Genomic DNA, 21,683 nt, shown 5'->3' on the forward strand with positions numbered 1-21,683 from the left:
TGGTCCATGAAGATCCACTGGGACAGTTACCATCTGTCATGCACCACCAGCAGTAGTTAAGGCCATCACTGGCCCCAACTTTTATGCCACAGGGATCTTATAGGCAGTAACATTGGGCACCACTTTGGGTTTTAGATATATTCTGCTTTCTTTTCTACACAAGATTGACAGACTGCAAGATATACTAAAAATGAATTGATATGTTTTTCAGTACTTGTGGCGTATGTGTTTAATGTATTTTTGTTACCGTATTTGTCCCTTGTGTGTTGTGAACTTCTCAATGTTGGTTGTTCATGTGCTGTACTAGTAAATACTTGCCTAGTTGAAGCAATAGCACTGGTGGGTGACAATGTAGTCAATGAGGGAACTGCAGGGAACATGGAAGGCCCACTAAGAACAAAGAAGAATGCTGTCACTGTACATATCTGTGACCAACCCTGATACACCTGTATCAGTGCCAGTGGCCTTCCTTGTTGGAGTCACTATGGAATCATTGCTTTCAAAGGCAGTGCTACAGTCACCTTTGCACGGTTATGCGATGACACTTCTCCTGTGGTACTCCATGAATTATACTGTTGGAGGGCAGCTCCTCACAATGCACACACATCTCCCTGAGGTTGGAACGGGGAATCTATGTGGTCCCTGAATCTCTCCTTCGTGAATGCCTGTAACTGTTCTCCAAGCAAGTTGCAGTAAGCCATGACTATATCTTAGGGTTTGACCCCAAATGCAGCAGTGGGAGCATTAATTAAAGATGCTCTTCGTGTGACTATGGCTTGTGTAACTAAGGTTGCCACTGCTGATGCTATCGGTATTGACGTGCTTAAGGACAATCTGTAGTGCGGCATCAGTATAATCTTCTGCACTGGTGCTACTATAAGTGGGGGTGGGATGTTATGAGAAAATGGGCATACTGATTTGATCAGTATTATTATAAGCAGTATTGTGCAGTTGTGCACGTCCATAGGGTATGGACATGTTGATACAACATATTGAACAAATCATAGAATATGGTACATTAAATAGTTCTGCACCAACTTCTGCAATCCCACGGCCTTTCTGACTCTCCAAAGACTATTGCTTTGTCATAGGTAGCCAGTTGTTTCTGCCAAATGATCCAGAACCCAGGGCTCTCCTATTATGTGCCAGGATGCCTTGAAACATAAAAGCAGCGGGGATTGAGACAGGCTGATTTGGCCCATGGAAATGCCTTCCTACAATACATTGTCCCTGGAATTCCATGGGAGGAGTTCTGGTTTCCTGCTGTACGTTCAGCAGGAGCCTGGAGGAACCCTCGGAGAAACGGTGTAAACTGCTGAAAATGGTCATTTATGCGTTTCTCCAAGTGTTCTGCCAGCCTCCCACTGGAGTTACGGCGGGAGACTGGTAGAACCCCCAATGCAGTTTCAGCGCCAATATCTTTCCTGTCATAACATGTATAATGTAATTTGTGGAACTGTGCTGTTTTTATTGCAACTACCTTACTTGCTGCAGCTTTGTAACGTTCTCTGTATCAGTGCAGTGCTATTGGCATCAATTTTTCCTTCAACAACAACAACTTGCATTTATATTGCACCTTTAACATAGTAAAACGACCCAAAATGCTTCACAGCAGCGTTACCAAACAAAATTTGACACGAGCCACATAAGGAGATATTGGGACAGGTGACCAAGAGCTTAGTCAAAGAGTTAGGTATTAATGACTGTCATAAAGGGGAGAGAGGTAGAGAGGCAAAGAGGTTTAAGGAGGGAATTCCAGAGCTTTAGGGCCTTGGTAGTTGAAGGCACAGCCGCCAATGATTGAGTGATTAAAATTGGGGATGCGCAAGAGGCAAGAATTGGAGGAGCGCAGAGACCTCGGAGGGTTGTAGGGCTGGAGGAGGTTAAATAGAGAGGGAGCAGCGAGGCTATGGAAGGATTTGAAAAAAAGGATGAGAATTTTAAAATCGAGGTGTTCCTGGACTGGGAGCCAATGTAGGTCAGCGAGCACGGGGGTGATGGGTGAACGGGAATTGGTGCAAGTTAGGATACGGGCAACAGAGTTTTGGATGAGCTCAAGGTTATGGAGGGTGGAAGATGGGAGGCCAGCCAGGAAAGTATTGAAATAGTCAAATCTAGAGGTAACAAAGGCATGGATGAGGATTTCAGCAGCAGATGAGCTGAGGCAGGGGTGGAGATGGGCGATGTTACGAAGGTGGAAGTAGGCGGTCTTGGTGATGGAGCGGATATGTGGTCAGAAGCTCATCTCAGGGTTAAATAGGACTCCAAGGTTGCGAATGGCCTGGTTCAGCCTCAGACAGTGGCCAAGGAGAAGGATGGAATCGGTGGCTAGGGAACGGAGTTTGCGACGGGGACCAAAGACAATGGCTTCGGTCTTCCCAATATTTAGTTGAAGGAAATTTTTGCTCTGTTGGACAAGCACTGTGACAAGTGAGAGACAATGGAGGGGTCGAGAGAGATGGCGGTGAAGTGGAGCTGGGTGTCGTCAGAGTTCGTGTGGAATCTGATGTGTTTTCGGATGATGCAGATGAGAAATAGGAAGGGGCCAAGGATAGATCCTTGGGATACTCCAGAGATGATGGTGCGAGAGAGGGAAGAGAAGCCATTACAGGTGATTCTCTGGCTACAACTGGATAGATAAGAATGGAACCAGGCGAGCACAGTCCCACCCAGTTGGACGATGGAGGAGAGGTGTTGGAGGAGGATGATGTGGTCAACTGTGTCAAAGGCTGCAGACAGGTCGAGAAGAATGAGGAGGGATAGTTTACCATGGTCACAGTCACATAGGATGTCATTTGTGACTTTGATAAGGGCTGTTTCAGTACTGTGGTGGGGCAGAAACCTGATTGGAGGGATTCAAACATGGAGTTACGGGAAAGATGGGCACGGATTCAAGGACTTGAGATGGGCGATGGACTTTGGAGAGAAAAGGGAGGTTGGAGATGGAGTGGTAGTTTGCAAGGACAGAGGGATCAAGAGTAAGTTGACCATATATGTGCTCTTTCTGCTCTTTTTTTTAAGTCATGCAACTTCTGTATCTCCAGCCAGGAGAATTGTATATCCAAGTTTGCAGATGACACTAACTTAGGAGGCATAGTAAATTGTGTGGATAGGAGCAGGAAGTTACAAAGGGACATAGACAGACTAAGTGACTGGGCCAAACTGTGGCAGATGGAGTTCAATGTGGGGAAGTGTGAGGACTTCCAATTTGGATCCGAGAAAGAAATATCGGAATATTTTCTTAATGGTGAGAGACTAGGAGCTGTGGAGGAGCAAAGGGGTTTAGGTGTCCATGTACACAAATCACTAAAGCTAGTGACTAGGTACAAAAAGTAATCAAAAAGGCTAATGGGATGTTAGCCTTTATCTCAAGGGGGTTGGAATTCAAAAGTGAGGAAGTGATTCTTCAGCTGTGCACAGCCTTGGTCAGACCCCACCTGGAGTACTATCTAGCGAGTGCTGCGACTCAGAGGTAATTCACTTAGTATCTGATCTTCAGTTCCAAGGGAGAACTGACCCAAATATCAGATGTGCTTTGTAGAGACATTAACCTGATATAGTGCATCAGAAAATCAACTCATCAATAAATCTAGCCAGTAATGGCATGTATAATAACCTCCTAAGTGTTGGGCAGATTAAAAGTGATCTTAATCTTAAACAGTTTAACTCCTTAAACTCCCTTTGCAAGACTGAGTTAGACCTCCATCTGTCATTAATTCTAATGTGGACCACAACTTTTGGCTGCTCTCCCTCCATTTCTAGAAGTTTTTCCACCCATTCCGCAATGTCCTTCACTCAGAGAGACAACCTATCACTTGAGACTCCCAGTCTTGAAAAAGACGATGTTTACCCCTGACTATAGAATTCCTCACTACTACCATTCTCCAATCCTTTTCGTCAACCTGCCTTTCACCTCTTGGGTAGTTCCTTGCTCTGCTATCCGCAATGTTATTCAGGACCACCCTTCTCTGAGTTACATAGAATTATATGGAATTTACAGCACAGAAACAGGCCATTGGGCCAACTGGTTTATGCCAGTGCTTATGCTGCATATGAGCCTCTTCCTACTCTAATTACTTCATCTCACTCCATCGATATATCCTTCTGTTCCTTTCTCCCACATCGAACAAATATCAGATTGCTGCCTATCTCATTCTTGTTCAACGCTAAGTCCTAGTGAATTTCCTAGGAGCTGTTCCTGCTCCTTCACTGGAAGTTACAGTAGACGTGTAAACAGGGTTTCTGTCGCGCTTCCGGCAAAGTTACGGTGGCAGGGCGAAAGCAGCTCCGAGGAAATTCCAGGCTAAAGTGTCTGTCGGACAGTTCTGTTGACTCAGGTTTTCCTGGCACCTGAGAGTCTTGTCTACCCCAGGTGCCCCCGCAGATCGACTTCTGTCTTTCTACATTAACCCCTGAGATGGGTGACTGGAGCACTCCCTGTCAAGCGGGAGGCCACTTGTAACATGCAAATCTTGATCCTGTGATGTACGTAGGACTCCGATTACAATTTTTAGGTACAAATGGGTGGAGTGGACTCCGCGCGCTCTCCAACCACTTGTTCTGCTTTGAGCGGCCTAACCAGCGATCCTTAAAGGAGCTGCTGGAGGCCGCTAACCAAATGGCTGCAGATTTTTTTAACTTTTATTTTTTGTGGGGCCAAGAGGAACAGGAGTGCTCCCCCTGGGCCCACAAAAGATCTCTGGCCTGCTGCCAGTCTGTGAGAAGCCTCCGCCGCTGGGATTGCCCCGACCCAGACATTGACTGCATGCAAATGAGGTCCGGGCCTTAAAATGGCTCAGGCTTCATGACGGTAACAACAGGAGGGTGACGGGCACGCTTTGCCCGCTGCGCATCTCAAATTAAAATCGGCACGATTGAGATGATGAGATGTACATGGCAATGACGTGTCTAATTATGATACTGTGAGGTTGAACTATCCAACATAAACTCCGAAGTCTGGGTCCTTTTATGGAGCATTAGACGATGTCTTAAAAAATATCTGAGTTTCTAGAAAGTGGAAAATATCTGTTCCCATGAGAAACCATTACTCACTGGCAGCAAAACCTCAGAGATATATGTCACTAAAATAAACATGAAGACAAACAATACGGTGGGTGTGGAGGAGATTAAAATGGAAAAAGCTCTAAAGTAATTCTTTTAGTAGGAAACTTCTATCAAGGTGAAATATCATTTTCATTCTTTTCAGGAGTCGGGGTTAAGTATGTGCCATTACTGGTAGGTTTTATCGATGGGCCTTTATGAGTAATTATCTAAGGATGTAGAGAACTCCAGAGAGAATAATTGATAAGTATTTTGATGGGAAGTCTGCAGAGTGAACAATCAGAATTTGGCGATTAATAATACAACAAGAAATGGATTTTAGAAATCTTGCAGAAGTTTAGATCTATAGGAAAACAAGGATATGAATATGTTCATTCTTGCAACCACTGTTCATTCTGCATGAAGCCAATTACAAACTCTACTTCTGGTGTTCAACATCTTCTCATCCTCAGTCATTTCTGTCTCCATCTCAACTCACCTTTCCCTCTCTTCTCCAGTTTTACTGCCCTGCCTCATCCTCTCCCTCCAAAGAAATTCTCCTACCCACAATCACGGCCACTCCCTCAACATTGCCATCCCACATGGTCTTTCTACTCCCATCGTGTTGATCACAGACAAAGCCATCTCTGACTACTTCCTTGTATCCCTCACCACACACACTCTCCTACTTCCTTCCAATCCCACTTCCTTCTCCGTCTGCCTCTGGAATAAACTCTCCCTCAAGTCACTTACAACTGCACTTTCAAACTCCCAATTGTCTAGCCTTTGGCCCTCCATTTGTGTCGATACTTCTGTGGCTGTCAATCTGCTCAACCACACCTTTGATGCCCTTGCCACAGTAAGACCCTTACTCTTGGTGCAATTTCAAGACTCATTGCTCCAGGACAGTCGGGACAGTGGTGGTTAAATTGTAAAAAATGGGAAACCCAACCCCAATCCGGCCCGAACGCACCTACTTCCAGTTTAACCGAGGTGGGTTTGGGGAGGGGCGAGTAACGCGCTCTTGAGAGGCAGGTTGGTAATTATAATATGTTAACGAGACTGCGTGCCTCAGATTTTGGCAGCCATTTGGATTTAACGGCTGCGGGCCGTGTTTCCCAGCTAAAGGGATGCCTGAACTGCTGGATCCAGCAGGTAAGTGTCCTTCCAGCACTGCATGTGGGCCAGGAGGAGCAAGAGTGCTTCCCTCCAGCACCTCAAGCTAACCTACTGCGATCTGCTGACCCACCCTGCGATCAGCCATCGCCCCCCCCCCCCCCACCCCCATGATCCGATCTCCCCTCCCTGTGATCTCTCACCCCCCTGAGTTCTCGCAAACTCTTCCTCCCTCCCTTCCTCCTCTCCGGTCCCCAGCTGCAGCCTTGTACAGCAGGCTTTCTCACCCGGCAGCAGCCAGCCTTTCAATCTGGCCGGCTACCAGGCAGGAAACTTGAGTACAAAATTTCTAATGAGGTCCTGCCCGCCTTTCCTGTATTTCCGAGTTTCCTGGTGGCTGACAGTCACCCCGACTCCCTCCTCGCCTCTCCGTAAATATCGGGGCCCGTTCACCAGAACTACTGTCTACTCCTGTAAATTCAAAGTTGCATAACTTGAATTATGTGATCATTTGAATTGAAATTGTGCAAAACACACCTTCTAATGACCGTGTATTGAAAATTTGTTGCTTAATTTGAGCATCTTAATTCGAATTATTAATTAAAATTAAATTCCCACCCGAAATGGGTCCTGATTAGTAAAATCTGCTGCTTAATTCTAATTTAGCGTGGTTCAAGCAGGCCTGAGCAGGTAATCTTTCTGGGCTCCCAATCTTGTCTTACTGGAAAAGGTGAATGAATTCGTTAAGGAACTTGAAACTGGCTCTGTCTCTGCATTGTGGATCAGCTGCTTCTTAAACCGTCACGCAATCAAAGCCAGATCTATACATGGAGAAGCAAGTAACAGTCCCTCAGAAACCCTCGACAGCTGGATGCGTGATAAAATTCCTGCAATTTTATCTTGCTACAAGCCCAAAGCCATCTTTGATGCTGATGAAACTGTCCTTTTATAGTGATCCAGCAAATGGGAGAAAACACATCTCAGCCCGTCTCTGCTGTTCTGCCTGTGACTCAATGTCTTTCTGTCTCTCCAATCTTTTTTTTTAGAAACTGAACCCAAGCAGGTTTCACCAACAAAAATAATTAGGTGGGGAAAAAAGCCAAGCAGTGAATTACTGTCATGGTTTGCTGTAGCACGATGGGAAAAGAAAACCACTGGCGTTAGGAAGTTCCGAACCCCTGCCTCAGATGTTTTAATGGTGTTACTGTGCAGAAGCAACGCAAGGCGCGGATGACGGACGCTCTCTTTTCGAGGAGTGGCTGCATCAGTTTGACCAAAGCGTGGCTTCGAAAGGCAGAAACGTCGCCTTGGTTGCTGACAACAGGGAATTTGTTGGTTCTATGCAGAAAGTTGCTGCTGCTAGTGTGAGTGAGGAAGACCCAAGCGAGTGATCCAGTGAGCAGACTGAGGTAGAGGAACCATCTAACCATGGCCAAGGCATCCAATGCTACACGATTGCTGAGGAAATGGCTGCCAACAATGCCAGATGCTCTAAATACCTTGTGGATAAAATGCTATCAGCAAGTAGCAAGCCACGATCAGAGACTATTTCCTGAAATGGCTGCTCAGCTTATACAGCGCTCAAGTTTTGAACATTTGCATTTCAATAAGTTGATTTGATGTTTTATGGCATTTTTAGTGTTTTTGCGGTGCTTTACTTTGCTGCTCCATTAGAAATTGTTTAATTTGAACTACTGGATAATTCATTTTTTTTTCAGTAGAAAACGATTTTGAATTAACAGGAGTAGACCGTTAATGACCCAGCCCATTAAATCAAGCACTCTGAGGGCTAGACAGGCAGAGTACACTTCAGGTGGCCCCCTGAAGTCAGTTTGATAAGCATTGGTGATTGGCATACACTTGATGCAGCTGCACTCTGCGCACCTGATGTGAGTACTTTGTGACTGATTAGAGAATTTGCTGATGCCGTATTCATAATGCTTCTATATATCACTGCGGGTCTCACTGGACTCAGACGTGACTAGGAAACAGACGAGAAGCATTAAGTCACAACTGCAGATATTCGTTACTGAATCTAATAGCTTTAGGCCCCCAGGCCTGCCTAAATTTGTACCGTGTTATTAACATGGCAGATTAAGTTGGCAGTACGGAGGCACAGCTGGTTGGAGGATCAATGCACTGTGTCATGAAAAGGAAGGACAAGGTTCTACAACCCGATTCCCATATGTTGAGTTGCCAGTCTCAACGGTGCCATCATGGGGAGGTGCCGAGCAGAAGCCAGGTGTTGGCCCACAGGGAGGGGTGGAAAATTGGAAATAGAATCATGATGGCTACTTTAACACCTCTTAGCAACTGAGTACAATGTAGCATTGGTGGATGCCTGGAAGCAGGTAACCTGCCTTCCTTGGTTAGGGTTGCTGTTGCTTGCAAGAGGAGACCCGTAAAAAGAAGAGGAGAAAATTCCTTAAAAAGAGTGAATCTTGCATTAGTTTCTTTGTCGATATAAAAAATATAAGAAGAGAGCCCGTCACACTCCAGACGTCAAAGTGCCAAAAACGTTTTTTAAAAAAAAGAAAGGCATGGTGTTTTTGTTCTGACCTGGAGCTGGAAGCTTAGAAGCACCTGTCAATCTGCAAACTACCCTCACCAAGCAGCAATTAAACTCTTGACCTCAGTACCTATTTTAGATCACATTTCCATAAGGAGCACCTGAGTAGTGGGCCTTGAAGAGGCAGGCCAGGTTAGGAGCTATACATGACGGCCCAGATTTTCTGCTTTTGTGGAATCAAGGTGCATCTCCGTGAAGACGTGAATATACGTACCTCTGAATCTGGCACTCAACGCTGCGAATCTTCAAATCCAGATGTCCAGAAAAACATTTAATTTGCGTAGAATAGAGCTGCACCAGAGTGGATGTGTTCTCCACAGAATGACACAAAAGGCATGAGACTAGACTGAGAGCAAAGAGGAGATTGTCTCCCTCTGGTACTCTTGAGGAGTGGGTTCTGTGGAAACTTAAAGACCACTACCATTCTACATTTAGAAGAGACATTATGTGATATTCTTAATGTTATATCACTCCTGTGACTATCCTGAATATTCCTGATGACCCTATAATATCCTAAAACGTGAGAAAACAACGTATTGATGTGGGTATGTTGAACAAGTTGTTATGTATCTGCCTACTATTGATAGCTGTGCAATGTTTAGAAACCATCGAAGTAGTTTGTGTCTTTAACAAGGTTCACAATAGCAAATCTGCACAGTCATGACTGTTAAACAACAGCCTGCATTTTTGTGAAGAATGTGTGACTCTTTGATTAATGGGAAACTTGACTCGCACATTGCTTTCCTTTCCCAGTAGGAAGGAACGGCCAAATACTTTGGGCCTCTTCCCTGTGTTGGATGGGAATCTCCGTGGACAGCAAGTTGGTCGTATCACTCCCGGCTCTGACAACTGGCATCTGAGCGACCTTAGCCAGCCCCCGTCTAATTGTAGCCTGAAGGTGAGTGAGTCTGGGGAACATCAGAAAATGAGCCAACTGGGCCTTCATTCCTAATGGAAAATGTCGTGCAGTTAGAACAGAAAATGCTATGGTTTTATGGTTTAACATTTCCCCTTTTGGTCTGCTGTGGCTTACTGCTGTGCAGTATCCTCCAGAAGAGTGGGATTGTCCAGACTGTTGACAACTCTTATGTTTTTAGCAGAAGTGACAGGAGGGAGAGTGAGCTGTGTGACTATTGTGCGTATTCATGTTCCCACCTTATGTTCTGTGCCAGTGCTGGTCTATTATCATTGAACAGCGAGTGGCTATGCAGTACTGACAGATGACTACAGCCTATGCAGTGTTATGTAGCATATTTCTCTTCTATTTTATCTAATAACCCTGAAGTTGCATAATATATTCTGTGTAGGCAGTTGTCTATATATCTCCTGCATACATTCCTTCTGTAACTACAACAAGGCTCACTATTTTGAGAGCTACACACAAACATTGCAGAACAATCTGCTACTCCTGTGTATATTGTATGTTTGCTTTTTCCTCCTCTGAAATGCATTGTCTCCTGCTGCTTCTCAAGTAGCTCGGGAAATAAATGTCGGGGCTTTTTTTCTAATGATGGCAAGTAAACTGGTATGAGCAAACTATCCCAATTCAGCCCAAGGATGAATCAGTTATGATCTAATTGGGAGGTAGGTAGACAGGTCCTAATCTGTGCTGCCGATCTATGTGTAGGATCATTTTATTTAACACCAACAATTTGCCCATGAATGGAAAGCCATTCTGTAAATCTACCTGAGAAGAAAATGGCTAAGGTATTGCAGTCTTTCTGATTCTTCATTCTGCCTGGCATTCTGATGCTGTGTGACACCCCTGTCTGTTTGTTAGCCCAGTCAGTCTAGCATCCTTATATTCCAGACTACTTGACACTTCATTCTCTCAGGCCACTATTGGATTAGTGAGTCAATCAGGCACTTCAAATTGCTCAACATCCCAATGTGAGACTTCAATCTTCCAATTCCCTTTAATTTGTTTCACATTTAACCCTGAGTCATTTGACCTCATGCATCTCTTTTAGTTGGAATTACAGGATGATGCAAATCTCTTAATTGCTTCCATCAACACCAATCAATGATTGCCTAACAGGAAGAATGATGCGGGGGTAAAGGAAGTAACATTGGGGCAGAAATTGGTTAGCACCTGACTACGGGTGTGAAATGGGCGGTGTGACTGCAGCATCTGTCCGAAGAGGTCGGCCCTAGCATCTCCCGATATTGGTCCTCAGGCCTCATCTTAATCATGGCGCGCTGCGGGGACCTGTCATGGGACCAATTTGGGCCACCTGTCTCGCCGCCAGCGGGCATCAGGCAAGTGGTGGGAGGGCACTGATCGTTGGCTGCCAGCAACCTGTAGTAACTTATTTATGTGGAGCCGGGAGGTGCACTTCGGCTCCCTGGGCTCCACATAAATAAGTTTTTAAAAAAAAAATTACACGACCTGTTTTTCTGCGGCCTCCATCCTTTTAGGATCGCTGTTTAAGCTGCTGTAGAACTGGAAAATCTAGTTGGAGCACGCTCAGCATGTGCTCCACCTAGTTTTTTGACGAATATTGCAGAATGGCCCTGAAACAGGTCACCGCTGCTTTCAGGCGACCACCAGGGACACCTAAAAGCAGCGAGGACCAATATGGCAGTGGCTATGATGGTGGCACAGAACCTCGTGCTCAGAAATTGGAATACGTTGTACCTGTTTTATGCCTGAAAAACGGATGCAATGCATACCAATTTCTCACCCCATTAATGTTTCATTCCAAACCCTGTACCAGGTAACAGTCTATTAGAAACTGTTCCAATAAACCCGAGTAAGCATTAATAGCTGTCAACTCTGGACTTAAAATCATAACTTTTTGTTGGAATTTAAGCATTTGATTACTGCTGTTTATGATCTGGATGAGTTCTTGGCCAGGGCTTCTGAATTCAATAGGGATCCCCATGGTAACTAAATGTCAGGGAAAGACAAAATTGACATTGTGCAACTCATTCTGTGTCACTCCCGGCTCCACTTGATTGAACCATAGCACCATTAATGTCCTGGAGATTTCCATGCTTGAATTTCAAGGTCCCTCTGACAGACGAAGGAGGTTATTTGTCTCTGAGGAGCCAGAAACTCTTGAGGGAATTATCAGATATGATTGAAAAAAATTCTGTACAGAATTAACTGAGCATCCTGGGAATCAAACCTTCCATCCCCATGGCATTCCCACAATAAGTAATATTCTAAGCTAGTACAATCTACTTCGGTTAATTCAAAATTTTTTTTGTGCCTAAAAAAAATGTAAAATTAGCCAGCATTTCAAATTAGACAAATTAACAGAAGAGTACTGTAAGCAACCAGCTTGAAATGAACCAATGTGTGAATTTTGGTTTAGATCCACCAAAGATTCCTCGAGCTTTTAGCCTAGATTTTCCTCATTTGGTGTTAACATTGCCTGGTTGGGTATTGGTGGGTTTTGGATAGGTTGAAATGGAAGTGTGACAAAAATTAAGTATTTTTCTCCAGTTATAGTTTAAATCTAGTCACAATACATGGGGGGAGCTGAAATTCTGAGGGTCGTGGAGGGCAATTAGAGTTGGGGGCCTAATTGGGATAAAGATGTCTGAATTTAGGTGTCCCCCACGCACCATGTTTGGGCGATTGTGTCTTCCACTGCAGTGACATTTTGAAATTGAACAGCATCAGTGTTTTATTTGAAGTTAGCAATTGTGGTTTTTTTTTACTCTGTTTACTGAAAAAAGAGCTGAGGTAAGTGTTTAATATGCATGTTTAGAACACTAAATAAGGCCAAACATAAGCACTGATTCCTGTAGTTATTGTAATGCCAACAAGTCCTGTGCATTTTTGGGGTGGAACCACCAGGGCAATACTCCACCCAATTTCCCTCTTCCAACCAGCCCAAAACTGCCCGAAATCAGCGGTATTGCTGAGGAAAAGCCTGCCCCTTGCGTTACAAATAGATGGAAATGATTTGTAACATCTCGATCCCCTTTTTGTTTAGACATAAAAGCCAATCTATAACCTTGTCCTAAAAATACAGAAATAACTTAAAATAACTAACAAGTCGGGTGGACTTTCCCAGGCCCTGCACATCAGTGTGGAACTGCATGGAGTGGGTGACAGCTGAAATTTCAGGTGCATAGCCCATGATTTTCCTCCATTAATATCAGTGGATGGATGGAAGATTGCAGGTAAAGCACCTGTAATTTTCCGCTAAGTCACCAGTGGTGTGGGGCATCGTATAGTTCTTGGAGGAATTACATTATTCTGACTTATTTAACATACAAGTAATGCTACACAGATGTCATGTTTTATAGATCACACCTTGTAAAAGAAAAATTAATATCATGTAAGTATTATTATTTATGTTAATATTTTGTAATCTAGCAAACTATCATGCCATTCCATCTGAGCTCTCTATTCCTCTTTTGAGAATCTTTCTATATGGGTCTGAGTTCCTTGATAGTTTGTGGTGTTCATGTTCCCTCTCTGTCTAGTGAGATACCTGTAGGTGGCGTCCCCTGCCTCTCTACTGTGGTATTTGTCTGGTTATCCGAATATTTTGTCTTTCTACTGGGTATCTGAGTTTCCTGTTAGTCTAATGGGGGTGTCTGGCTGAGTATCTCTGGTATAGGGTAATCTGGGAAGGAATCTGTCTTCAATGCCCAAATTCCCTGGTGAACCATGGGGGTATCTATATGTGGTGTCCCAGTTCTCTTAGTCTAGTAGAGCATCTGCCTGTGCTCTTTAGATCCCCTTGTCCAATGAGTATCTCTCTGCGGTGCCTGTGGGGCCAGCTCAATGTCAGATCCAACAGCAAGAAGAAAATCAAATCAGAATGGTCTCTAAATATGTTACTCTACTACCCCTGAAACCAGGGGGTGAAATTCGACATTTTCCATTTTACAATCCGCCCGATTTTCGTTTCCATTAATGCCACAGTCAAATTTCAGCCCCCATGTTTCAAATATTAAGAAAATATCTACACAAGATATCTGTTCAAAGCTCAATTAAATTTTGCACAACAAAACGTTTGAAAAATAATTTCGACACAACATTAAAAGAGAGTTATAGCTTAAAAAAAAACTCTGAGTTGTTATGATCTGGAATGTACTGCCTGAAAAGGTGGTGGAAGCAGATTCAATAGTAACTTTCAAAAGAGAATTGGATATGTACTTAAAAAGGAAACATTTGCTGGGGAAAGAGTAGGGGAGTGGGACTAATTGGTAGCTCTTTCAGATAGCCAGCACAGACATGGTGGGCCAAATGGCCTCCTTCTGCGCTGTATGATTCTGTGATTCTATAAGAACTGAGAGAAGCCAACATTGAGGTTGATTCTCTCTGGGGCCTATTGGGTCATTTTCTGTGACAATATTGTTCCACAAGTGTTGGCGAACCTGAGAAAGTAGATATTTCAAACAGGTCTTTCTAATCAGCCTTTGTGGTACCTTTGGGGAAGCAATCTGTTGTGGTCTGTTTTATAAATTCAGGAAAAGAATTTAATTAAATTGTTTATGACATCTGGGGAACAAATGAATAATATACAGAAGGCCAAAATTCCTCTGCTATTCTGGTGACTCCCGCCGGAAAGACCAGAAACTCTGCCGGGACCTGGATACCGCGGATCCTGGGTCTTACGTGGGGGTTTCTGCTTCTGCCCCGTTAGAGGCACCTGAGTCAGAGGGGTGGGGCTGAGACAGGGACGTCCTATGGTGGGAGTTCCCACATCCTTGGCCTCGCAGGGCCTCGAGATAAAGTTAGAACCTGGTACCTTGAGTGAGAAGAGGCGACCCGGCCTCCTGAAGGGCAGAAGTGGCCTCCACTGGGGAAAGGGGAATGGTTCAGGTTTGGAATATGGCCTGGACCTCTGAAGATTGAAGGAGTGGATTTTTTTTATGACCGCTTACAAAGGAGGTTCATTTTCACTGTTCCTGGGAGGGGCCCTGACAATGAATACAACTTCTCCACAACCAAACCTGGTATCAAATAAGTCCACTTCCCAGCTTACACATATAATAGTTGACACTAAGACATACACAAGCCAGGTGTCAGTGAATTAGTGTTTATTATATGTCAGGTAGAGCCTCCTATTGATGCAAATTGCTTATCACATAGATATTTTAGCTGTAAATCCCTGTTAGCCGATTATTTTTGACTAGTTGCAGTTTCCACCTGATTCCTGCTTTTAATGTTCCAGTGACACGCTTGGTGTCCTATGTTTTATGTATTTTTAAATGGGATTGAGACTTTGTACCCAAGGTTCAGATTAACCCTGCGCCTACTAGTCGCAGTTGTTGTTGTTATGCAGGTAGGTCTGATTTAGGCCAATTACTGTAATTGTCTTGTCTTGTGTCAGGATGATACATCAGAGTCTGGGCAATCGTCTGCTGCTGCCACCCCGAGTACTACGGGAACTAAATCCAACACCCCAACGTCATCTGTACCTTCTGCAACTGTCACGCCACTAAATGAAGTAGTTAATCCAATCTACAATGGGGACACCAAAGTCAAGAACCAGCGAAAGCGGGCGAAAGGTAATAGCAGAAACATGGAGGTCCAGGTCACCCAGGAGATGAGGAACGTCAGCATAGGTGAGAGATTACTCCTGTTCCCTGACTTTTCCGTGCTCATTGAGTTGAGGAATGCCAGTGCTGAACATTTTCCAGTGTGCAACCCAGTTGTAGTGCCCAGGACTGCAAGTTCAGGGTTGGCTGGATTGGTTACAGGGCTAGCTAGCTTCATTCATGTTATTCTGCTGCGTCAATATGACCATTCCATTATTAGCAATGGTGCCATGCTCCAAGCACTAGATGCGGTGCTGTGCCCATCAAGAAGAGTAAACAATTTTACAACACCAAGTTATAGTCCAGCAATTTTATTTTAAATTCACAAGCTTTCGGAGGCTACCTGAAGACTTGGTGTTGTAAAATTGTTTACAATTGTCAACCCCAGTCCATCACCGGCATCTCCACATCATCAAGAAGAGCACAGAGACTGGTAGACCACATTTCACTTAGGATCCTTTACAGACATCAGTGAGAGGAGATCAGCCAATGCCTTATTTAAGATACTCACATACTCTGAGATTCTGGGCTTTGCATTGCTCACAACTTCCAGTTGTAGGTGTTATATACAGAAAGACCGATGACTGAGTCAGTTTTTTAATTCGAAAATCTTTTTTTTTCCCCATTGTAAATATCCATATATTTCTCTTGTGGGATTATTTCCATGGCTGCATTGATGATGTTAGGAAAAAGTTTTAACATTGAAATAAACCATTGAAAATGAGAAAGTAATTTGCTATTATCCATGGTAAACAGTCGATTGTATTACAGCTTTGTAACCACTCACAGGTTTCCATAACTCTTTATATGAACTCTTCTGAATTCTTCTTTTAGGTTACTGTCTAGTAATTGCTCCCTGACATCCATTGGAACCCCACTATTAAATTTATATTAAATTATTAGATTGCTACTTTCTGTTCACTCTTGGGTGTTCATCATAATATAACTCACTGCACAAAAGTGGCTTGTAATACTTTTCTGCTAATCAAAAGATCTGTATACCACAAACATGCTTGTGTCATTATCTTTATAGTTACTCTAGGGTGTCATTTTTACACTCTGATATGCTGATACTCCTCACTGTAATTCTGATGGAGCACATTGCTAAACACTGGTAAAGTCCATACCTCTCTGTAATGTTACAATATACACCATACCCTTATCAATACAACAGTCTGATATATTATACATATCAGTCTGTAAAAGTTGCTGTTATTAGTGGTTGAACACTCAATGGGGTAAAATTCAAATTCGGTGGAGTGCAAAAGGGTGATCGCGGATCGGCCACCCGTTATGCACCCCATCCAATTTTTCTTTCCATTAAAGCCAATCCCCAATGTGTTTGTATGACGTTCCTTTGTCCACCATTTCAATAGGGCAATTAACCCTAGTTAAAATAAATGGGTTAACACCGGCGTTAAAATGCCAGACACACAAATGTGACACGAACGTATTAAGCGTCATTTATTATTAATCTCAAGTCTTGTAACTCTTTGCGATATAATTCACTGTGCGATATTGCACTTCTTTCAATATACCATTCTGATACACCGTACCTGCCATATATCAGTAAGTAATCCTTCAATCTAATGCTCTCTGATATCCCATGTCTGTCTTAGTTCAGGATTACCTACACAGAACATTGATGGTCAGTGGTTTAACAGTACACCTTTACAATGAAATTAATTGTATCCTTGAAACCATTTGCAGGAATGGGAAGTAGTGATGAGTGGTCTGATGTTCAGGAGATTATCGATACAACCCCTGAACTTGATATGTGTCAAGATCCACGCTTTGAAGGACGTGGAGGCAACAGGTAGTTTTTCAGCTCAAAAATTTTAGTGATGGGCAGTGCAAAATGAGTGGGGAGCGTATTAGGTTAATGGGGCCAAGTTTCCTCACATTTGTTCGCAGAGAACACCTATTTCCTGGGTGCAAAAGTCAGGAAAAAGAGGATGGCGACCTATTGTGCTTGGTTTCTAACCCCTTTATCGTGCTCCAGGATTTCCGGGGCTTCCACCGGGTGGTGGAACAGGCCCCGCGTTGCTATGGTAATGAGGTGGAAGAGAACTTAAATTCCTGGTGTAGTGGCTGAGGGGCACTTAGACACAGGGCATCCCAAGAAGTTGGAGGTTGGCCTTGCACTGGAACGCAGAGGGCTTGAAGGGGCCTGGCAGCTGAAGAGGACCCAAAGGTGAGTGTAAAGGTTTTTTTTTTCAGGGACCCTCCAGATCTTCAGACTGTGGAGTCATCTGGGCGCTGTTTTTCAACAGCAGCCAGACCTTGAGGCCGAGCGCCAGGAAGGCAGCTGCAGCCCCCTCAGGCCTGAAGCTACATTCCCTTTTCCTCCCCCGCTTGCTGGCGCAAGGCCTTCCCAGGATGTGGGCCTGCACTGGGAACGTAACTGGGCCAAACGGCTCAGTACACCTGGACAGGCGCAATGTACTTCGGCTGGGGTTCCCCGTGTCCAGCACCAGGGTAGAGGGAGGCCAATATCCAGTCTAAGTAAAAGAAATGAAATTTGTCTGGGGTCTCTTGGCTATAGATGTTGTTCTTTTACCTTTGGCTCTCAGCTCTACTTCAGCACAGATAGAGGGGTTGACAGTTTCATCAATCAGTAAAGAAATGGATGGTACAATAAAGTAGAATACTTCCCTCTGACCTCTGGCACCTGGAATTAAATCCAGTCCAACCTGAGGGGATGAAGGTCTCCCTTCTCTGATGGGGATGGGGTCGGGCAGTGAGCTAGAACACTTGTATTCTCAACTCTGAAGTGTGTTCTAGTCCAGGCCAGATCTTAATTTCTGTTTATCTGTCACATGATTTCTCATGAACTTGATTGATTGTAATATAGATTGTAACATAGGAACAGGAGTAGGCCATTCAGCCCCTCCAACCTGCACCACCATTCAATAGTTCTATAATTGCAGAAAACATGGGGTTGATTTTAACTGGGGATGTGTTTGGGGTGGGCGGGTCGGGAGTGAAACCACTGCAGGGAGCTCAGCGTGAGGCCCGGGCCGTTTTTCTGACAATCCACGCCGGTTCTCTCCCCCTCCCCCCCCCCCCCCCCCCACCCCAAACCAGTGAGAGTGCTGTCAGGGCCAGCGAACATAAGAAATAGGAGCAGGAGTAGGCCATACGGACCCTCGAGCCTGCTCCGCAATTCAATGAGATCATGACTGATCTTCGACCTTAACTCCACTTTCCTGCCCGATCCCCATATCCCTGGATTTCCCCTAGAGTCCACAAATCTATCAATCTCAGCCTTGAATATACTCAACGACTCAGCATCCACAGCACTCTGGGGTAGAGAATTCCAAAGATTCACAACCCTCTAAGTGAAGAAATTCCTCCTCATCTCAGTCTCAAATGGCCGACCCCTTATCCTGAGACTATGCCCCCTGGTTCTAGACTCTCCAGCCGGGGAAAACAACCTCTCAGCATCTACCCTGTCAAGCCCCCTCAGAATCTTGTATGTTTCAATGAGATCACCTCTCATTCTTCTAAACTCCAGAGAGTATAGACGAGAGGACGAGTACACCGAGGACCCAAAGGAAGGGGCCCGGCATAAAGTCAGCGCCAGGCAGGAGCTTTGGCAGCCACTGCTGGTGTTGGGAGGAGAGGCAAGGCGAGGTTTGGGGTGGCACAAAGGGGCCAGGGAAGCACTCCTACTCCTCCTGGCCCAGAAGGAATGCTCAGAAAATAATTTTTTTATTACAAATTTGTCTAGGCCTCGTCTGGCCACTCTGCGACTCCTGCCACTCCGCGACTGTCTGAGTTGGCTCCGTGCGGGCTTCCTGAATCCGGAACTCAAAATAGTGTTGCAGCCGGGACTTTTCAATGTAAAGTAGGCCCCCGGGGTGGGCGGCCCTCCCCTGCCTGAATTAAATATGGTTGTGGGAGGGGGGAACACATTGGGAATGCGGCGCGACACCCCCAACCATCAACCCCCAGCCCGCACTATTCCCGCCAGGTGGAGGTGGGGGGTTGAAATCTGCCCCTATTTTTTTTTTTACTATCATTCAGCGACAAAGGTAACACACCAGTAAATCAACAAATACAGCAATCCGCTGACTGGGTGCAATCTGTGAAGCCCCCCCCCCCCCTCCCCCACCCTGGGCTCCTGTCACAGACCCCGACGAGCCAGTGAGCCCAGTTTGAAAACCTGTGGATTAACTTGAGACGATTGTAAGATGAATAAACCACCTAGAATTTTGAACCAGTCGGAATCCCACCAGATTGCTGTGGGGCAGATTTTGCCCCCAACCTATCCCTGTGAGCACTTAACTCGGCAGTTAGATCCTCACTTAAAGGTCAGGCTCATTTTTAAAAAAAAAATGTTGGCAGATATTTCCAGCGCCACTGGGTTGCCTCAGATGGTGGGAGTGGGTAGGAAATAATTGGCTGTGACACCTGCAGCAGTGTTGCATGGCAAAGTGCAATTAATAGCCGAGTGATCAATTCCGCTGCGCAGGACGGCTGTTTAATTTTTAAAACCCCTCCCACCCCGGTCACCATAACAGGAGGTGTTTCTGACGACCCCCACCATTGCTGTAGTGTTAATGATGGGAAATGCTCCGCGTGGCCTTTATTAATGTATATTATCTCAATAAAGCCGCCTTCACTTCCTGCGTAAAATCCTGGAAGTGGCGGTGGACAGCGAGAGCCAGTTAGAACGGTTCCCCGCCGTGTTTCTTGCTCCCGTCCCATCCTGTTCCCTCCAGAAAATGGGCGATGGCGGGGTGAAAAATCCAGGCCATGGTGTTGTAAAGCGTCATAGCAAAACTGCAGGAGCTCAAACAACAGAAAATACTGGAATTACACAGAGCACCTGTCAGCATCTGTAAGATGGATCAATGTTTCACATGTTGCTCTTTCATCAGAGCTTCATCAGTTCTGACAAAGGGTCCACACCTAAAATGTTAAGATTGAAAAAGCCCGTTCTCTACAGCCTCAAATGTATGGGGCTGAAATTCCACGCTGTTTTGGTTAACACTGGGTGTAATGCGGGCTCATCTCAATTTTAGGATCAGATTTTAGGGTGGGACCCATTTCTGTCAGGTGTATGCCCTGCTTACATCCTGCTGAAATTTCCAGCCCAGGTGGCAGAGGCTGTTTTCTGCACCCACCCCTTCACCCAGCACACACATGCAAAATGATCTGGAGGGCATAAGGCCTTGGAATTCCCATTATTTCCATCCTCAGTAGACATCATTAATTACCATCAGTGTAACTAACGAACAGATAACCAAGGCAGAGCCTTGGCAGGAGCAGATCTGCCCAGCAGAGGTGATCCTTTTATGGGTTCTCGCTGCCTAAACAACGTTTACCCATATCACAAGTTCGCCTTCTATTTTGGAATGTTTCTATTTTGCTTTTGGGAGCTACTGAGATGCATCTTAAACTGCTAAAGTGCAGGACTCCCTGGTCACCAGCACATTACCAACTTTCACCCCACAGTAAGGAACACGGTAGAGCATCATGGTTTTTTTTTGAGGAGTCTCTTGTCTGAAGTCTTGATGGAGGAGAATGAGAACAGAAGAGAACAAAGGAGAGTGAGGTCGGATCAAAAGAGGATGAGGTCAACCTGCTATTACCCGCCCTCCCACAATGAGTCTGTAGGTTCAGGAGCTCTTATGAGAGACTGAGTGAGGATCTGTGCCTTCGCTGACTTTGATTTATTAAGGAAACCCTGGATGAACTATGTCACCTTCCGTATAGTGATCTGCAGCTCCCCCATCAACTAATCCAACAACTTTGCCAGTGGCTGTCAAAGTCAATACGGCTCTGAACTTCTATGCCACTGGCTCCTTCCAAGCTGCAACTAGGGAGTTCTGCAACAGCAGCCAGGGTGCCATCTGGTCTTGCATATGATAGGTCACCAGTAGCAAGGTGGCCAGATGCAGGAACCATGGTGGGCAAGTGATGACAGATGTATTCAAATAATACATTAATGACAGCAATATGTCATCCAGTGTATTTTCCATCATAGCTAAGGCAGTGCTGGTGGTCAGAGCTGGAGAATTCATCCATTTTTTGGATAACTCCGAGGCAGCAGCATCACAGGACTATTCAGTTCTAGCATCTTGCTGGTTTCCCCAAAGTTCAAGGGACAATAGATACCACTCACTTTGCTCTGTGGACTTCTACTGTAGATCTATTGAATTTCCTGAACAGAAAGGAATTTCATTCCCTCAGTTAAAATTGTCTGTGACCAGCTGCAATTAATCCTTCATGTCATTGCCAAATTTGAAGGAGCTCCAGCCTCCCAGCTGTGTTCAGGAAAAAGTCAAGTATTGGGATGGTTTCCGGGAGACAAGGTGAACCCCTTGCTGCCATAACTCATGACTCCACTTCTGCTGTCAAATTTATCAGCAGAACATCGTTACAGTGAAGCCCAGTCATAAACTAGAGTAGTCATTGAGAGGACTGTAGGGGTTCTGAA

General features: G+C 44.9%; 1 protein-coding gene across 9 annotated transcripts in view; it reads left to right on the forward strand.

Annotated features, from left to right (window-relative positions):
- mapk8ip3 (mitogen-activated protein kinase 8 interacting protein 3) overlaps positions 1–21,683 on the forward strand; it is a 175,697-nt gene that overhangs the window by 59,128 nt on the left and 94,886 nt on the right. For 6 of the 9 annotated variants that reach the window (XM_068003295.1, XM_068003299.1, XM_068003300.1 and 3 more), the window contains exons 5-7: positions 9,479–9,623; positions 15,028–15,262; positions 16,946–17,051. In XM_068003295.1, the coding sequence (XP_067859396.1) occupies positions 9,479–9,623; positions 15,028–15,262; positions 16,946–17,051 (486 nt within the window). The remainder of the gene's footprint in view (positions 1–9,478; positions 9,624–15,027; positions 15,263–16,945; positions 17,052–21,683) is intronic. The other 3 variants (XM_068003296.1, XM_068003303.1, XM_068003301.1) reach the window with 1 other exon arrangement.

This window comes from Heptranchias perlo, chromosome 22, assembly GCF_035084215.1.
Source record: "Heptranchias perlo isolate sHepPer1 chromosome 22, sHepPer1.hap1, whole genome shotgun sequence".
Taxonomy (NCBI): domain Eukaryota; kingdom Metazoa; phylum Chordata; class Chondrichthyes; order Hexanchiformes; family Hexanchidae; genus Heptranchias; species Heptranchias perlo.